Source organism: Manduca sexta, chromosome 12 (genome assembly GCF_014839805.1).
Source record: "Manduca sexta isolate Smith_Timp_Sample1 chromosome 12, JHU_Msex_v1.0, whole genome shotgun sequence".
Lineage (NCBI taxonomy): Eukaryota > Metazoa > Arthropoda > Insecta > Lepidoptera > Sphingidae > Manduca > Manduca sexta.
In genome coordinates, this window is record NC_051126.1 from 10,666,378 (window position 1) to 10,684,835 (window position 18,458).

The 18,458-nt window shown below is 35.7% G+C and overlaps 1 protein-coding gene across 1 annotated transcript in view; it reads right to left on the minus strand.

The window, feature by feature from the left end:
- The window catches only part of LOC115440753 (protein eva-1), a 98,332-nt gene that overhangs the window by 68,378 nt on the left and 11,496 nt on the right, over positions 1-18,458 (minus strand). Inside the window, exon 2 of the mRNA XM_030165191.2 lies at positions 9,501-9,710. Within this exon, the coding sequence (XP_030021051.1) occupies positions 9,501-9,573 (73 nt within the window). The 5' untranslated portion in view covers positions 9,574-9,710. The remainder of the gene's footprint in view (positions 1-9,500; positions 9,711-18,458) is intronic.

The window sequence follows — 18,458 nt, forward strand, 5'->3', positions numbered from 1 at the left end:
TATTTCCAACAATTGAATCGCGCGAACGGAGAAATCTACCAGTTGTTAGGTGGGCCTTTATCAAGCTATTATCATTTGACGTTTGTCGACGTCCATCTGTCTATTCAGCTCGCCGAAGACTACACAATACACCTTCTATTCATACAGGGAATATGTGAAAATCTCGCAATATCAGATACAAAAGTAGCGTTCGTAGAAAATATGACAACACGGTTTTTATTTCGCGGAAAAATATTTAAACTACAGAATACATTTTTTATAATCTAACACAAGTAATTTGGTACGCAAGATATTGAATGCTGTAATGAGCATATTTCATAACATATAATTTTTTTGTAATCATGGTCATCAGCCACAGGATGTCCACTGCTAAACATGGGCCACTCCGAAAGGATCTTTAAGGGAGGCCCATGTTCATATCCCCCAAAAAATCTTTTGTGGAATTTATGAATTAAGGTGGTTGGAAGTAAAAATACCATAAAATAATAAAGTATTGATACCCCTCTTAAACATGAGGAAAGGGGTACGAAATAACAAGAAGATACAACGCATTCAACACTCATTTGTATACAAAACATTCAGAAAGTTTCAACACAACTTTTCCTTGAATGTCTTGTGAACAAAAGCAAAGATCCGTCTTACTTTCCAAACGTACAGTTCGTACTTATTCTTTGAATTCGATACGTCTGTCGTAAATTCTTTACTCTATCTTCACGTCTTTAGCAGATAAAGGTGACTGGAATGAATGTCCTCTTTAGCTATGTTAAAGTATCGCCCACTTATCTTCCCGTTTATCATGATTGAGATTTGAACATATTCATCGAAGCTCGTAAAGGAATTCGATTACGTCATACGCTTCTGACGTATTTTACGGATGTCGTTACTCTACTTACAAAATAATGTCTTAATAATGGCTTCGTTTAGGACTTGTTTCGTGAAAATAATGTTTTGTTAAAATGAACAGCACAACAATTACAACCGCGGCTGGACGGAGTCTCACGTCAAGATCAACAAAAGACTCCACTCCTCAATGCCGATCTTTTATATGCCAGCAGTCTTTTCCATCGTATTTCTCAATCGTTTTGTCGTTTACCTCTCCGCCTATATACCCGTTCACTCAGTATTGTAATCGAAAATAGGTTGCTTATACATTTTTAATACCGCCATTACAAATCGAACATTAAAGAAATATACTCACGGCTACATGTCTGTACATCTGTAAATTTAGAGCTTAGATCATCTAACCCAAAGTCTAAATTTACAAAACAAGTAGTTTCTTTATTCCTACAATATATTTAAAGCATGATCCTTATCTTCTTCGACATTCAGCATGGATTTACTGAATTCGCCACGGTCAAGCAATATTATTTCAGAACATGGCTGGCCTGCGTAAACGTTTCCATTTAGGCGGTATTTGTAGAATACAAAGACGTAGGCAGGCGAATACATACGATCCATTATCCCTTGTGTGTAGAGGTGCCCGATGGATTATCAAACCTCCACGTCACGTACACTTCAAGGAACCCTTGATACTTGACTGTTTCGGCCATCGGAAGTGTGTTGAGGAGTTCTTTGGGCACTTTTTGATGTGTTTATAAACAACGGCGAAGCCACTTCGGAGGTTTAGAGTGAATGCTAACTTTCCAGAGTCGAGGAAAGATTTCGTAATTTTCGCTTCTAAATATAGGAAAGGAAAATTTTGTAAGAAACTTAGTTGTGTACGAATTTCTGTATTTTCGTTCAGTTTCATGATGTTGTAGGGAAAAGCTTGATTTAAATGTGCAGTTATATGGTTTCAGTTATAAACCATTCTACATTCTACGCAGTGGTGCCTATAATAATTCTCATGCGTATTAAAAATAATTACAATAAAATTAATTAGTAAATATAAAATGCTCATGACGAATAATATCCTGATTGAAATTGTTAGACAAATAAATAGCGTTTCGCAGTTACAAGAAATAAATGTGGGTATGTAAGACAATCTTCAATTTAGATTAATCCAATTCAAAGTAAAAAGGTCGACTTCACAAAGTAAAACTTAAGTGGAAGCAACGTTTATCTTGTACACTTGTTTTTGAATCCATTTTCTTAGACCTCCTATTTTTCTTCTGATTAGGTTTGGCCCTGAGTCTACCTTTTTCGAGTCGGGTTAATTTTGAGGTCGAGTGGGATATTTTTCTCATAAAACGTTTTGGTTACTCTTACATTTATCACTTAGTGGGAGGATGAGATTCGGCTAGACATTGAGTCGACTGGTGAGGTAATCTACATGTTTGAGATGAGTTAGGAACGATCGTTTGTGGCCTTCATAATACGAGATTTTGTAAATTAGTTTGTAACAGATCCGAGGTTAAACCTCGAACGAGGTCTAGAAACCAACATGTAATGGAACTTAAAGGAGACTATGAAGGAAATTATGTTTATATCTCATACTTAATAGGATTATTGAAAGTGGTTTAAATTATAATGTGCAATGAGTTTTTATGTATTGAGTTTAAATTTGGAACGTGCTTCAAAATATGTTTTGAGTAATGGAACGACATTATTATAGCGGGAAATAGTATGAAGTTTTGACATGTGACAGTTCACTAGAAGTTCCGGTAATAACGATTGTATTAAGCAATTTTAATGGATTGTAATAACGATAGCAACATTTACCCGCTGAACTCCTTGTCCTGTTATATAAAATACCATCGACACAGTAATTATGATGTCAAACATAATTTCTATTAGAGCAAGAGCCCGTGAACCCCAGACTTTCGTTATTTTATAAAAGCTGAAAGTTTGTCAGGGCATGCTCCCAACACAAAACAATAATAAAGTGAGGTATTTATTACCTTCAGAAAATTATTAAAAATCACGTTATTCGTTGACAGACACTTAACATAGTGGCAATCCCTTGCCAGACACCCTTTATGTTCATGTAATTATAATTTTATTTACGTTATAGTATAAAAGCTGATTTTTATACCTAGTCTTGCCATAAATATTGTAATAAAGAAAAAAGAAAATTGTTAACTGCAAATAACATTTATTACTTTTACAGTGTGTCAGTTTAATACATAAATATAAAACAATTAAAAATATAAAAAGCTTATTCGAAGTGGTCTCCATTGGCTGCAATACAGTCCTTTAAACGATGAGGCCAGTTATCAATAGAAGCACGCACTCTTTCCATGGGAAAATTCTTCACTGCCAATCGTATAGATTGTTTTAGGGACTCCAAATTATCATGGCGTTTAGAGCAAGCTGTACTCTCTAAAACTGACCACAAATCATAATCCAGCGGATTAAGATCGGGACTAGACGACGGCCAGTCTTCAGCTCTGATGAAGTCCGAAACGTTCGATTCCAACCAAGACTGCGTGGACCGAGCTTTATGACCCGGCGCCGAGTCTTGCTGGAAGGACCATACTTGGTTATTGAACATGGTGATGTTAAGGGGCTTAACTACCTTCTCAAGAATGGTATCTTGATACACTTGTGCCGATGTTTTGATACCTTTTTCACAAAAATATGGCTCAGTCACTCCTTCATAGCTAACACCCCACCAAACCATCACTGAAGTCGGATAATGTCCACGTTGCACTCTGTCGACTAATTGGGAAGCTTCCTTAGAGCTTTGAGCATAAATACGGTCATTTTGTTTGTTAAAATGTTGCTCAATTGTAAAAATTTTCTCATCCGTAAACAAAATTTTTCTGTGACCTCCCTTTGCGTACCGCTTCAGTAGTTGTTTCGATTTTACCACCCTATTCTTCTTTAAATTATCAGTTAAGAAATGGCCAGTGCGTCTCTTATAGGCTGCAAGTCCTAAGTCATCTTTTAAAATACGCGACATGGTTCTAGGTGCTATCTTCATTTCCCGAGATAAAATCTTTTGCTTTCGGACAGGATTTCTTCGAATTCTTTCCCTTACTGCTTTGACCACCTTTTTCGTACGAACACTACGTGGACGGCCAGATCTTTTTCTGTCACAAACAGAGGAGGTCTCATTGTACCTATTAATAGCCCGGTACACAAACATTTTACTAATACCAAGTGTATGGAGAGTTTTAAAAATTGCATTTGGCTCCATACCTACTTTGTGTAATGCTATCACAGCGATTCGGTTCTCTTTATCACCCCACACCATTTTAATATCGCAAAATATTTTACAATGTATTGGCGCCAAAATGAGAAAACACAATGAACAATCGTATAAAAATGACAGATTCGAAATTCAAATGTAATATTTTTTTATAATTAAGTGTAACAGTATTTATGGCCAGACTAAGTATATAGTACTTGGATAATAAGTAAATAATGTTTCTTCGTTAGCTAGACGTTTTTGATACACACACACCTTTTACACACCTTTAGTACCGTGTACCTGCCAAAGCCACTGTAGCCCAAACTTCATAATGGCCCATCGTTGTTACCTGTGTTGGGAGCATGCGCTGACAAACTTTCAGCTTTTACAAAATAACGAAGGTCTTGGGTTCACGGGCTCTTAGACTATATGGCTATGTTCACGTTCGTTCTATTGTTTTCCTCTTCTGATTCGACATACATAAGTGGACAATCGCAAATTTCTTACTCTTAACGTTATGATTTAACTATGCATTCGCTGTCAATTTGTTCTACATTTTATCTATCTATACTTATAATAAATCTGTAGAGAGGTCAATTCTGTACATGAAATATATTTCCAAAATAACTATTAGGGGGTGATTAGGGATCGATACTGATGCCAAAAATGCAATTAGTAAAATTTTTGTCTGTCTGTCTGTCTGTCTGTATAACCGTTATAGAAACAAAAACTACTCGACGGATTTTAACGAAACTTGGTACAATTATTTGTCATACTCCTGTGCTGGTTATAGTATACTTTTCATCACGCTACAATTAATAGGAATAGAGCAGTGAAGGGAAATGTTGGGAAAACGGGAGAAGTTACTCCATTTTTTAAGCTTCCATCGCGTGTGCAACCTTAATGGTTAAAGCTACACAGAAATCATGTATGACGGAAATGTTCTCCTTAAAATTATGTAAAAAATATCCCACGACAGCATATGTCTATCTTTTATGGGTGACTCACAATAACACGTATAACTCCCGATAGCTTAGCAGTTCGAAGCTTTCTCATTATATTTGTCTACTCTTACGTTTATAACACTCTCAGTCATCCCTAATTAAAAAAGTAAACATTATTAAATATTCCATAAAAAAGAATCGTAGAAATCGGTATAGAAACACCAAAGTTATACATGAAATACGCTAATAATAAGCCATCATGCGTGAATACTGAATCATGCTATAAGGATTATTTTTGTATATATATAAGGTCGCGAACGCACAGGCAGGCGGCTTGCTTGGCACCTAGAGGCTAGCGAATCACCTAGCGAGTAGCTTCGTAAAACGAACATTCTCGAACGTTCGCGACCGGCTCCATTTTTGAAGTCCGAAATCCACGCGGGCGAAGCTGCGAGCGGAAGCTAGTAAGTAATATAATCGTATCGGTTAAAAATTCGTTATCCTGAGAGTACCGTTCCTGGTTAGAAGTTTATTGATCCATAATAGCTTGGTCAGCTTGGTCATGGCAAAATGGAGACTTTCTACGAAACAATAATTTATGTTAAGGCGATACCTCAAGGTCCATTTTCATACATTTTCTTTCACCTTTAATCTGGGTAACTAAACAAGTATTGGCAAGTAAAGAATTTAAATTCACGTCTAGTTAGTGATTAGTTCTCGCAGTTGAAAGAAAAACGTAAAAATAATTAATAATCATGAATATTTCGGCCTTTAAAATTTAATATGACGAAATTTTGTTATATGGACAGTGTTATATGGACTCATCGCCACTATTATAATATAACCATTGCGCATAAATTCATGCGAAAGCCGGCTAGCTTAGAAGCTACCAAACAGTAAATCGGGAAGAACTCACCATTTTGTTACGTAGATAAAAAAACAACTTGAGCAAAATGTCATGATTTTAAAGCAGCATAGTCTATCAGTCAGTACTAAGAATTGTATTAATTAGAAACTGTTGTAAGTAATTGGTATATGTGTTCTGACTTATTTATAAAATTAAGTAAAAAGATGTGTTATTGACACGAGTGTTTATTTCAGAGTAAAATACGTAACTAGGCAAACAACGACATTCAAATATTTACAAAAAATAGAACACATTAAAAAGAATATTGGTCACAATAAAGGTTACATTCTACAACAGAAACATAAGTTCAATTCAACTTAGATTCATATCAAATATGCAAGTAAGTAGCGACCCCGTTTAACAAAACATTCCCATTACCTAACGCAATGTAAGCGCGAAACCGCAAGCCATGTTGACGTTCTGCTGTCGGCTTTTACAGCCCCGAACAATATGACCCGATATTATGCTTCATAATATTTGTCTGAGAATGCAATTAAAACAGCCAATAGTTATGAATATTACATATATTTTATCGTGGTTCTTAGTGCATAGTAAAAATGTATGAGGTACTGTTACTAGTAATTACGTGCGAATTCCATAATATTTCATATTTTTGTTATATTCAAATAAAATAAAGAACAAAGTAAGCTTCTCTAGTGATCATTAAGTTCGACATCCTAAATTATGGTTTGTCATAATTAGATCCAGTTGTGCCAGAATGTACCAACCTACAAATTATCCAAAAATATTGAACACGCAATTAATTCAAATGCGACACTTTACTGTTCAGCAAAACACGCCGAGATACAGCGAAATATAGTGCAATGCCGAGATATATTTATATCTGACACAAAAAATATGTGTGAGCCAAGACACACATTTTTTATGAATAATCCTACTAAACAAATAACAATTCACAAATATTTAAAATTGGTACATTTTTACATAACTCGTTCCTTAATTAATGCTAAATCAAGAAATGAGCACCACATATAAAGTCAAAATCACAAATTGTATTTATATTAATTAAACAAACTGTTAGTTTTGTAGATATAAATTCAACTTAACTCCATATGGGCTGATGGACGGTATACAACCTTAATCGGGCCTAAACCAACAAGCGCTTACATTACAAACTCAGTGTGTGAATACGCGTGTTGTTTTAGGGTCAAAAATAAACACAATCGGTTATTATATCCGACTGGCTCAAAAATAACAATTTGAATATGTTTGACTGCGTCGGTTGCGTAGTTGATTATGGTACGACTATAGTGCTGAGGTCTCCGGTTCGAGGTTGGGCCAGTGATATTAGGTTTTTCTACTCAGTATCTGCCCGGTGTTTGGATTTTGTGCTCTCCATGGCTATAGGCTCACCCCATCATGTCATGAGACGGAATACGCCCGACGGAAAGTGGAGCACCAGTATAGCGCCTCTGACTACCCCTTCGGAGATTAAAGGATTGAGTGTGTGTGTGTTTTAAGTGTAATTCTATTACCTTTCACATCATGGGACGATACGAAACAGATATTACGAAAAGTAAGTGCTCTAGATGCACCACTGCCTGGTCCTTCAAGACAAAGCGCGTGAAGTGTCTGTATAGAAATATTCTTTACACGTCTATTTACTCATAGACACAATTTGGGGCTTTTGAAGTCGCGAGGGAAGTGGTTTCTTCTGAGAAGCGTGCTTTACCTTAGGCTGCATCATCGCTTAACATCAGGCGGACAGCGGTTAAAGGCATTTCACATAAAAAAAATCTGCTCAAAATAACATTATTCTACATGTCGACTGCCTCGGTGGCAAAGTTATAATTGTATATGGTACAAGAACGACTACAACGCTGAGGTCCTGGGTTCAAATCCCGGGTCGGGCCAAAATAATTGTGACTGTATTTTTCCATCTTAAAAATTACGCAGTCGCAGCTCGGAATCAGGAAGTTGGAGGTGTGATACCCCCGTGCCTCGGAAAGCAAGTAAAGCCGTTGGTCCTGCGCCTGATCTCTCTCCGGTGATGTCGGATTGCCATCTCACCGAACTAGGAGAGTGAAGGAACAGAGAGTGCACTTGTGTATTGCGCACACACTTGTGCACTATAATATATCCTGCGTACCTGGCTGATCTCCGTTGAGATTGGCCGCTGTGGTCGAAATTCGGCTAGGAGGACATTATTCTACATGTACAGATATACCGTTGCCGAATATCCTGTCGTATTAAATAATACTACGATTAGCATCAACCTGTATAAACATACCAAAATGGCGACAGACCTCCGTAACTACAAATTTTCATTCAAATTTTACAACAAGCGCGAATAAAAATAATCAAAATGAGACAAAGTTGGATTAGAAGCCTAAATATGTTTGTCATAAGATAATGAGCCGGCTTATAATGATGAGGGGTTATCGCTCTGAATGGCAACGGGATGGTAATATTATGGTAAATAACGGATAAGGAAAATTTGTATTTCTGAATACTTTTTGTACAATTCCTTATTTGACCGAAGTTATTTAGATTATCGTGATGCAAGAATATTACGAAAATGGACGCTTAAGTAAGGAAGTAGTCGAAATAATTTAAAATTCAGTTTTCTTAAAAATAGGTGGTGCTTATAAAATGTAATAATTCATTTGAAATTATAATACGATAAAAATAATTTAGATTCCTTAAAGTTTTTTACTATACCGCCATTTCGGAAAACAGTTTCCACCACAGCAGTGCAGAGAAAAATATTTGTTATATTATGTACAAATATATTAATTTCAACTGTCTAATTTCGATCTCTGCACGGCCACTAATACTAATTTAGTAACAATCACAGCATGAACTAAATAACTGTGCCACTGAATCATTCAACACGTCATCTTGAGTCATTAGTATCTCAGTACCCAGTGATTAAACCGACCAGTGTATTTTAGAATGAAATAGAGTAGCGCTTTAACCCAGTTCATCATCATCATCATCATCATCACCACACACACAATGTCCACTGCTGAACATGAGCCTCCCCTAAAGATTTCCAGATCGTCCTATTGGAAGCGACTCTGCTACTAGCAAATATAAATATGGCATTGTACCTACCACGATGGTTTTTCGCATACAAGATTTATCGTCATCCAAAAATAACTATCAACAAACTATAATAGTCTTTTAATACGGCTGTTTGGAGGGAAATATTAGATTGCTGTAATATCTTAATGGCTTCAAATACACGATAGTTAATAAAATCAGGGGCATTAAACGATGGCGACTCCATCGTTTTGCAATTACGGAAGTTCTAATTGAAGGATAACTTTGATAGCCGTATATTCTTTTCCCTATACAGCTATAAAAGCTGTCCTTCGATGAGAATGAGCTGAACTGCAAAAAGACGGACATGTCTTCGTCGACAGAATAGCACCCCCCTGTTACGGATGCATTTTTTATCTATAGTAATATGCATATATATAGCAATATATACAGCATTACATCTTTCCTCTTTCAGGGGTAAGCATGTATGAAACACATTTCGCCAACTAGATATATTGAGTATATTATAATTTCCGGTCGACTTAATACCGACAAAATAATTACTCACCAAGATTATCAGCCCGGTACAAAGGGAAGGTGGCGATCCACAACACGACTAACAGGCCAGTCCTCCGCCCCATGTTGCTACACTGTCAGTAGAACACGCACAGTTCGCTTAACACTTCCATGTGGACGCACATGACAAAGTTCCACTGGGCAGGCGGCGTTCACGCGAAAGAGCAAAGATTCACTTGTATTGCCGTTTTATCTTGTATATCTGAAAAGAGAGTATTGTGTTAGTATAAATGTGTATTCGAATGTATTTTTAAAATATTGTGCACTGATTTCTTATGTTAACGCAATGTTAGACATCGAAATAAAACTCTTTCGTATATAATCGGAGCTTTTTCTATTGAAATTTTCTCTCGATGTATCGAAGGCTGTTTCGTAACCCTGAAAGGACGTAGTCTTCGAAACGCCGGAAGAAAAATTAAATACAAAAAACCCCGAAAAAATTCGATAAGTAATTTCGTTACAAAATATTTTGGACCTACTAAATCGTTTCCAAAAACTCCATGAAATACAAAGCTAGATTGTAACTATGTGTCCCCGATTAGCATAGGTTATATTTTACTACCCAAGACTTTCCCCCTCCGTCTCATGAGGAGATGAGCATAGTATTGCAACGTCATATTTGTTAAAGAAATATTGTATCAATGGTTTATGCATATTTACGAAACAAATGATTCCATTTGGTGTTAGCCAAAATTTATTCTATTAATACAGTGTTTATTAATCTGATTTCAATAAATTGTACAGTCTTATAATTGCTTATATATTATATCTGCATCATAATTCCATTCATGCCATTCCTCTCAACATTCCTTCCAAATCACTGCATCTGGAAATAAATTTCACTTCATTACTCAATCTTCCTAAATAGGAACAAATACCTCTGCCGCAGCTACGACCGACTTTATTGTTGCGTTTTGCATCTAATTTAGAGATTGCTGAAGAATTTCCACTCTTACGGATACCGCAATAAATTTCAATTTGGTGTACACTGATGTTTTGTAATATATTGCAAGCGAAGACACTAGAAGCTCTCATGTGCTCGCCACTTTAGTAGGTAAATTAAGTTTAACGTTCTAAACAAAGAATTCTTGTGCTACTATAAACGGTTTTATTACTAAAAAGTAATTAACAATATAGACTATAAAATTATCTAAACAAGTTTTTACCAGTCAGTAATAGTTAAGCGTCTGTTGAGGAGTTATTGGGATCTTTGTTTAATGGCTTTTTAACTCACGATAAACACTCGTTGCTTTGAAAACTATAAAATATTTGTGATGCCGATGAGTAATATTGAATGATCACGAGTAAAACTATAAGCAAGTGTATTAGTTATTAACATCGATGGCTTGTAATTCGTATCTTAGGATTAAGTAATACTGATTATTTTGTGAAATAAGAACGCCCTTAATCGGATATTAATAACAAGTGATGCCATCAGAAACTGTTTGCGCATAAGTTGAGAATCAAAAGTGAACTGCCTAAAAGATTCCATTAACTATTCAACTGCAAAATTTCTCGAATAAATAAAAGAACATACAACACATAAAATAGAAACATTTCAACTCCACAAAGCACTTAAACGTTTCCCAAACACGGAAAATCTCCAAGACATCCCTTCTTCCGCACTACTTGTTTGCTTTTCTGTTTTGTAAGCAACTCATACAAAATCTCGAAAACAATAGACGATAACAACGAATATATTCAGAGGGTGAAACCTACATTTTTCCTCAACCCACACCATTGTTAGAAGTCGGGTTTCGTGGCCCGGGAGCACGAGATAAGCGCCCGACAAATTACCTACAGCTTAAGTACTATGAGACATAATGATTGATATTATTAGATACTTTAAGAAGCATTATGTTAAATGATAAAGCTTTGTTGGCAATTTTTGGGCTTTGTACGAACATTTTCGAAAACAATCATTAATATTATGTGTACAGAATTTGATATTATACTAAAAGGCGATCTCAATATCTTACTGACAGATTAAAAACAGTTGATATGCTTACTTTTGGTGGTTATCCGTCTTTCTATAAATTAAGATAAATAAGAATACCTTATCCGTGAAGTTTAGCCACATATCAGAGGGTCAAATATGATTACTGTTATTGGTGCGTTTGGTTTTAGCCAAAGATGGACATACAGTTATAAATCATTGGTATGATAATCCGCAGTACGTTGTTTAAATTGCTTTATATAAAATTGTGTAATAATATTGAAAAGAATGATACTTAGTTAAATTCATAAAAAGTACTCAATGATATTTCTTTAAACATAATCTTACTAGCACTCAGTGCAAAATTAAAACATTTCGGCGTGTGCACTCGCTAGTCTTTTACTGTCGAGTGAGACAGCAATCTCTAGTTAAACGTTTTAAGTAATTGAAACCAGCTGTTAGTTATCAGGTGGTGGAGTAGCTTTGCCGTAAAATAAAAAACAAAAACATCACGTATTTGTCCCCGAAGCGGTATACAAAGGCGCAACCAGGGCACCCACTTTTCGCCTAGAGTCTTCCGTCCCATGATGCGATAGAGAGCGAGCCTACCGCCATGTCGGGCACAGATTCAAGTCTTCGGGCTGATACTGAGCAAAAAGACCCAAATATTATTTGTCCGACCCGGGATTCGAACCCAGGACCTCAGAACGCTGCCGTACCGCACATGCGGTACAACTACGCCACCGAGGCAGTCAAAAATTCAAATGAGCAATATCTATTTATCTAAGTTCTGTTTCAACATACTATTAAGTATAAATCTTTACTTTCTATGTGGTTCAGATAGCTACTGTCGGTAACCTATATATTTAGCGTAAATATTAAAAACAAAATTATTATTTTCTACGCAGAATTCGTATTTATCGAGGCGTGTATTGAACTAGGGTTAATCTAGTGTCAGAATTTTCAATTCATACAATATGTGTTATAGGTTAACGTATGCTGCCACCAGAATTATTGACATGCTCTCTGAGGTCAAATGGTTGCTTCGAATATTTGATGTAAAACAACGACATAGAAAATTTTATATTTCTGCAAAACCAAACAAAATTTATTTCTCACGTTAGAGGTTATAGCCTAGTTTGTTGTAAAATGGACTGCCGAGGCGAATGTCCGCAAGTTCAAAACTTAAGCGCACACACCTCTAACTTTTTTTAAATGATGTGTGTATTCCTTGTGAATTATTGCTTGCTTTAACGGTGAAGGAAAACATCGTGAGGAAATCTGCATACCTGAGAAGTTCTCTATAGGAATTTTGAAGGTGTGTGAAGTCTAACAATCCGCACTAGGCCAGCATGATGGACTAAGGCCTAATCCCTCTCGATAGTAGAGCAGGCCCGTGCCCAACAGTGGGACAGCGTATAATTTATAATTATTATAAAAAGTATCAATGCGTTTACACTTCAAAGAAATATATCGTAGTTAATTAGTACTCTCTTCTACTTTTAATTAAAGATGAATAGATAAAAATCAATGTACAATAATTATAAGTATATTAAATGTTTATATATTTATATAAAAGCAATTTAAGAACATAAGTTTCCATTTTGCGCAAACAGGTTTATATTAACAAATATTTTCTATTAAAAACCTTTTTGATTTTCAAATAGTGAACAAGCTATATAAGGTTTTATATAACATAATTAAGTATTTACTGGCTATGTTTTGAAAAAGGAATTAGAGAGAGCATTGGTCGAATCACAAAGCGTCTGTAAAAGTGATTTGACTTCAATGAAAAGGAAATATCTTTTACAACTTGATAAATATGGAACGGCGGGTATTAAACATCTCGAGTTTTTATTACATGAAAAATATTTATAAAAGGCTATTTACATTTTTATATAAGAGGGAAGAGACACCGGTCATTCACCTTATATTAAGTGGCGTATGAGTAATTTCAATGTTATCTTAAACTTCGATCAACGAAGTAGGCGATTGCTTTAGTTGAAGCAACTGTCGACATATCACCTACAAGACTTTCCCGCCCTCACACCCACCACAACAATTCCTGTAAGCCAGGATCAGCAGTGGCATGCTTTTTATGACACCGAGCAGTGAAGCTCGGCGAGTCTCAGGGACAACTAATATGTCACTATCCCGCAATGAAATTAATCAAATAGAAAGATAGGGAGGAGTTGGAAATATCAATTGTCCACTTCCCTCCAGAGCAATGCGGGTGACAAAATCATGATCTAAGGAGGAGTTTTAACCTCAAGGATAGGGACGTTTACAACTAGATAAGCTAGTTATAAAGCACCACGGATAAAATTAAAAGAAAGGGTACTATCACATGAGCTGTTAGATTTGATTACAATAGGCATGGCAAAAACGCCGGTAAACACGGAAATTCCGTCTGGTCTCAACAAGTTCCATGTAGTACTATATACTACATGGAACTATATATCACCTGTAGGCGAGCGTTGCATCGACAACGCAGTCGTCAGAACGATGTTTTGCTATAGATATACATATATGTACTACGTACTAGATTTGGCGTTCCGAACATTCACTGTGTTCAACTGAATTGAACTGCAATCTATTCAAACTGACTTAAGTATGGTCAATATTGACAGATTGTGGTTGTGTACATAGTGGCGCTCATGATATAAAACTTGAGTCTAAGTGTAAACCTGGGTTTGAATAACAAATATTAGTCAAATAAGCAAAATTATTTGTTGTTCAAGTGAATAAATAGGTTACAACAGTGACGTTTTGTTGCCATTTTAGTTCCGATTTTGAACAAATAGTTTATATGCACGTTCGTGTCTATAGAATATACGTCAATGTGTTTTGCGATTTTGGCAGACTAGAAAGCCCTAAGAATGTAACCTAAGCCTGTAACCTGCATGGCACAATGATTCCTTGATATTCTAGATGACTGAATAATGAATAGCACAAAATACAAAATAGTACTTCTTACATAAAAGTATAATTCTTACTTACTGAAAGGTGACCCAACAGTATTTCTTACACATAGTGGCTTATTGAAACTTGACCTAATGTTAAAAACCATACTAAACATTACACGACGCGCCTACCTCGGTGGCTTAGTTGTATGGCGTGCGCGGTACGACTATCGCGCTGAGGTCTTGGGTTCGAACCCCGGGTCGGGCAAAGTAATATTGGGTTTTACTACTCAAATCCGCACTGAAATGGCCTGGGAAATGGCAATTAGTCAATTTATAAACATAAAACCTAATATAGCTGGCGAAATATGAGTGTTATACATGTGCTTACCTCTGAAAGAAAAAGCGTGACCCTATCTATGTACTATAATATCAGCCCTATAATATTTACTGTCCTACTGTTGGGCACGGGCTTCCTCTACTACTGAGAGGAACTTGTATGTACTAAATATTAAAAATAACTACGATACCAAATTAGTCGTAATATAATTTTTTTTTTTTTGTTTTAAAGTACAAAAATATAACATTTTTATTGTTCTAACCATTAAAACCTTCAAGTTTCTTAACCTGTTTTGTATTTGGCTGCAAGGGTTCTGAGCTTAATAGGAAAAAAAAACTTTTAAAATAAAAAAGGATTGTTCAGAAACTGACGTTCCGGTCACTGCTCACTTATTCAATTTTAAAAACTGTAAAATGTATAAATAAATTATGTTTATTATGCAAAAGTGAAGTGAGTTTACGCAAAATATAGTCTAACATTTTTCACAAACCTTTCAATATGTAACTCGATATTCATGATATAGGTTATCGTGAAAAACAGTGCCTGTGTTTTGTTCTTACTCTATTACAAATTTGGTTCTAAAAAAACCTATTTCACACATAGAGATGCGTGGAAATGTGTCCATTAATCCATTTGTCCTAATAATTTGTATTACAGTACGTCACAACATACTCGTTATTCCTACTATTGTTACTAAAGTTCGTTTCAATCTATTAGTTAGTATGATATGTAGTTCAATGAGTATTAAGGACGCCTAATTTCGGAGATGCTTCGTAAGTAGAAATTAATTTAAATTGCAATAGTATGAATTCATACTGTTAATTATTGGCCAGGAGTCAACAACCTTTCAGCTCAAAGCCATATACCACACATTGAGGTCCAAGCCACGAAGAGGCCGCCCGCCTACAGCAGTTTTGTATCAGCAGCGACGAGTGAGCGAGACAGATATACGAGAGAATTGGTAGTGCCGCTTAGCACGTTTTCGTGGCTTGGCCTCACTGTCCTGTGACGGTACGTAAGCTATATAAAACTCGGGTCCTAGGTTGCCACAGAAAGACTACAGGAAAATTGTTAGTACATAAATTGTACTATGCCGTCTACGTGTTACGTAGCACATTTGTTTGGTGTCAACTTGTCGAATACGAACACCCGAAGGTTTATACAGCTAGCTACACGTATAACGTCTTACCCTTTAAAAACGTCATAAAACACTGAGCGACGCCAGTGCCATCTATTTAAAAAACCAGAATAAAAACATCCATTATTTCCGATGGCAGTAAATTGCGGTAATTGCGTAGCCTTTGTGTTAATCCAAGACGATGTATACCCATGTACTAAAATTCATCCAAATCCGTTCCGTTTTTTTGTGTTAACTTTTAATAAACATACAAATATGCAAACATTTTCACACACTTTCGTCTGCATTATATTAGTTAATTAAGTAATAAATAAGATTAAGTATAATTATAATGATCCATCATGTCCTGAATTCTGGGTTAAATTTTACTGTGGCTACCTCGTCCTAAATATAGTCACGATAATATTATATAATACCGCCCTATGGACTTAGAAATAAGGTTTCGTTTGCAATCTCTGACCACCCTAGTCTTATACGAATATATTATTAGTTTATACAGCCACTATTACTTATAAAAAATCTATTAACATTTAAATATCAAAACTTCACACTTTATACCGGCACATAAGAACACTAAAATCTGTACGAACTTTGAACATCATAAAAATGTGTCCAGTAAAAACTTAGGATCTTGTATATGAAAACTTTACCACTATTATACACGGTTTATATCTTAAGCTACACGGTTACTGGGTGCCAAGTACCTATTCAAAACTTTCTTTGTTATGTTTTCTAAATTACTGTACTGATATAACCGAAGACAGTGGTTAGCAAGTTTGCATCATTATAATCTAATGGATTGTTATTAAAAACTATTGAAATATAAATCGTGATTATCTAGTCTATATATTATCACGCTTTTTTCCCTTCTCAAGGGTAGGCAGAGATGATATCACACGCACATCTCGCCAGACCTCGGTTTAATTCTATGTGATAATGTGCTTTACATAGTAACACGTTTTTTCTCTTTTCAAGGGAGACAGAGAGATTATCATACGCATATTTCGCCAGAGCTCGCTTTGTTTCTCCTTGATCTACATAGTATCACGTTTTTTTCTCTTTTGAAGGGTAGGCGGAAATGATATCATTCTCGATCTCGCCAGATCTCGATTTTTTGCTTTGTGATTATGTGCTCTACATAGTAACACGTTTTTTTTCTCTTTTCAGGGATAGGCAGAGATGATATCATACGCATATTTCGCCAGACCTCGCTTCGTTGATTACAATCAATATTGATAATTCTTTGTATGATTTTTGTACGCAAAACGAAGCGAGGTCTGGCGAAATATGCGTATGATATCATCTCTCACTAGCTACAATCAGGCACAGCCTCTCGAGACATGTTCTGGTAGAGGACGTAGATCGACATACTCGATTAGGTTATTGTGCCTCTAATCAATCTCGAAGGCACCTGAGACACCTACCGTAAATTCGCTAGGGATGGTGCAATTTTAAAGTGGTAGACTTGGGGTTATTTTTTTATACTTGAATGACAATGTGACCCGATTGCACCTGATGGTAAGTGGAGTAACAGTCGACAGTCGACATAATTATGCCGGCGTGTTGGAACCAGATATACACAAGCTGATCGTATTTAGTACGGCTTTTTGTGTACGTTGCTCGCTATCCAGGCAAATCAAAAATATACTATCATCATCAGCCGCAGGATGTCTACTGCTGAATATGGGCTTCCTCTAAAGATTTCCAAATCGACTTATTATACTATAACCAAAAAAAAAATCTTGATATTTGAAAATAGCATCAAAGGGCTAGATTAACAATAGTTACTCGGCATCATGAGACTTTATGTCTCAGGATGACAACAGTACAATGCCATGCAGCGATTTACAATTCACCGTTATGCACGGCGTTGCTTTTGTCTTGGGGCAGTCGTGTTAAAGTTGAGCGGCTTGCTTGTTGTTTAGCTGTAAGAATAAAAAAAAAAAAAAACCTTCATTGATTATCCTTTAATGTGTATAATTTTATAAAGTAGTCCGAACTATATCTTTGAAGGAGCTTTCCCGCATATTTCTAAAAGTATTGTATCTTTTAAAGCCTCCTAAACGATTGTTACTTATCTTTTAAGACATTAAAAATATACATCGTGCAGGATATTCAATATAGTTAAAGGAAAGTTAATAATTATTTATAATTTCTACAGAATTCCGATAAAAAAAAATTGCAAAGACAATTTAACACCTTATAAATTCTACAATATATGTATATACATGTACGTGTATACACTATACATTGTTATATAGAATCAAGAACAAAGCTTCTAACCCTTCATCTTATCAGCATTGTATACGGAATTCTAAATGAAACAAATCATTTAAATTAAATCCGACATCCCTCGATGTAAGAGCTCATTCATCGTGCCTTACATTAAAACGTCTCGTCGAATATAAAACGGAGCTGCGGCCACGATTGGCCTCATTTATTCTAAGGAGTTTTACAAAAAAAAACATGTCTTGTTCTTTATTCACCCTGGAGAGAAATTAACGGCGGCTTACTAAGGAAACAGTGATTTTTGTGTGCACAATGAGACCAAGAAATGTGCAGATACAAAAGGCTACTTCACCGTCTTATTTCGTATTAAAGTGAAATTCTTATTTGAACAATGCGGCATCGGT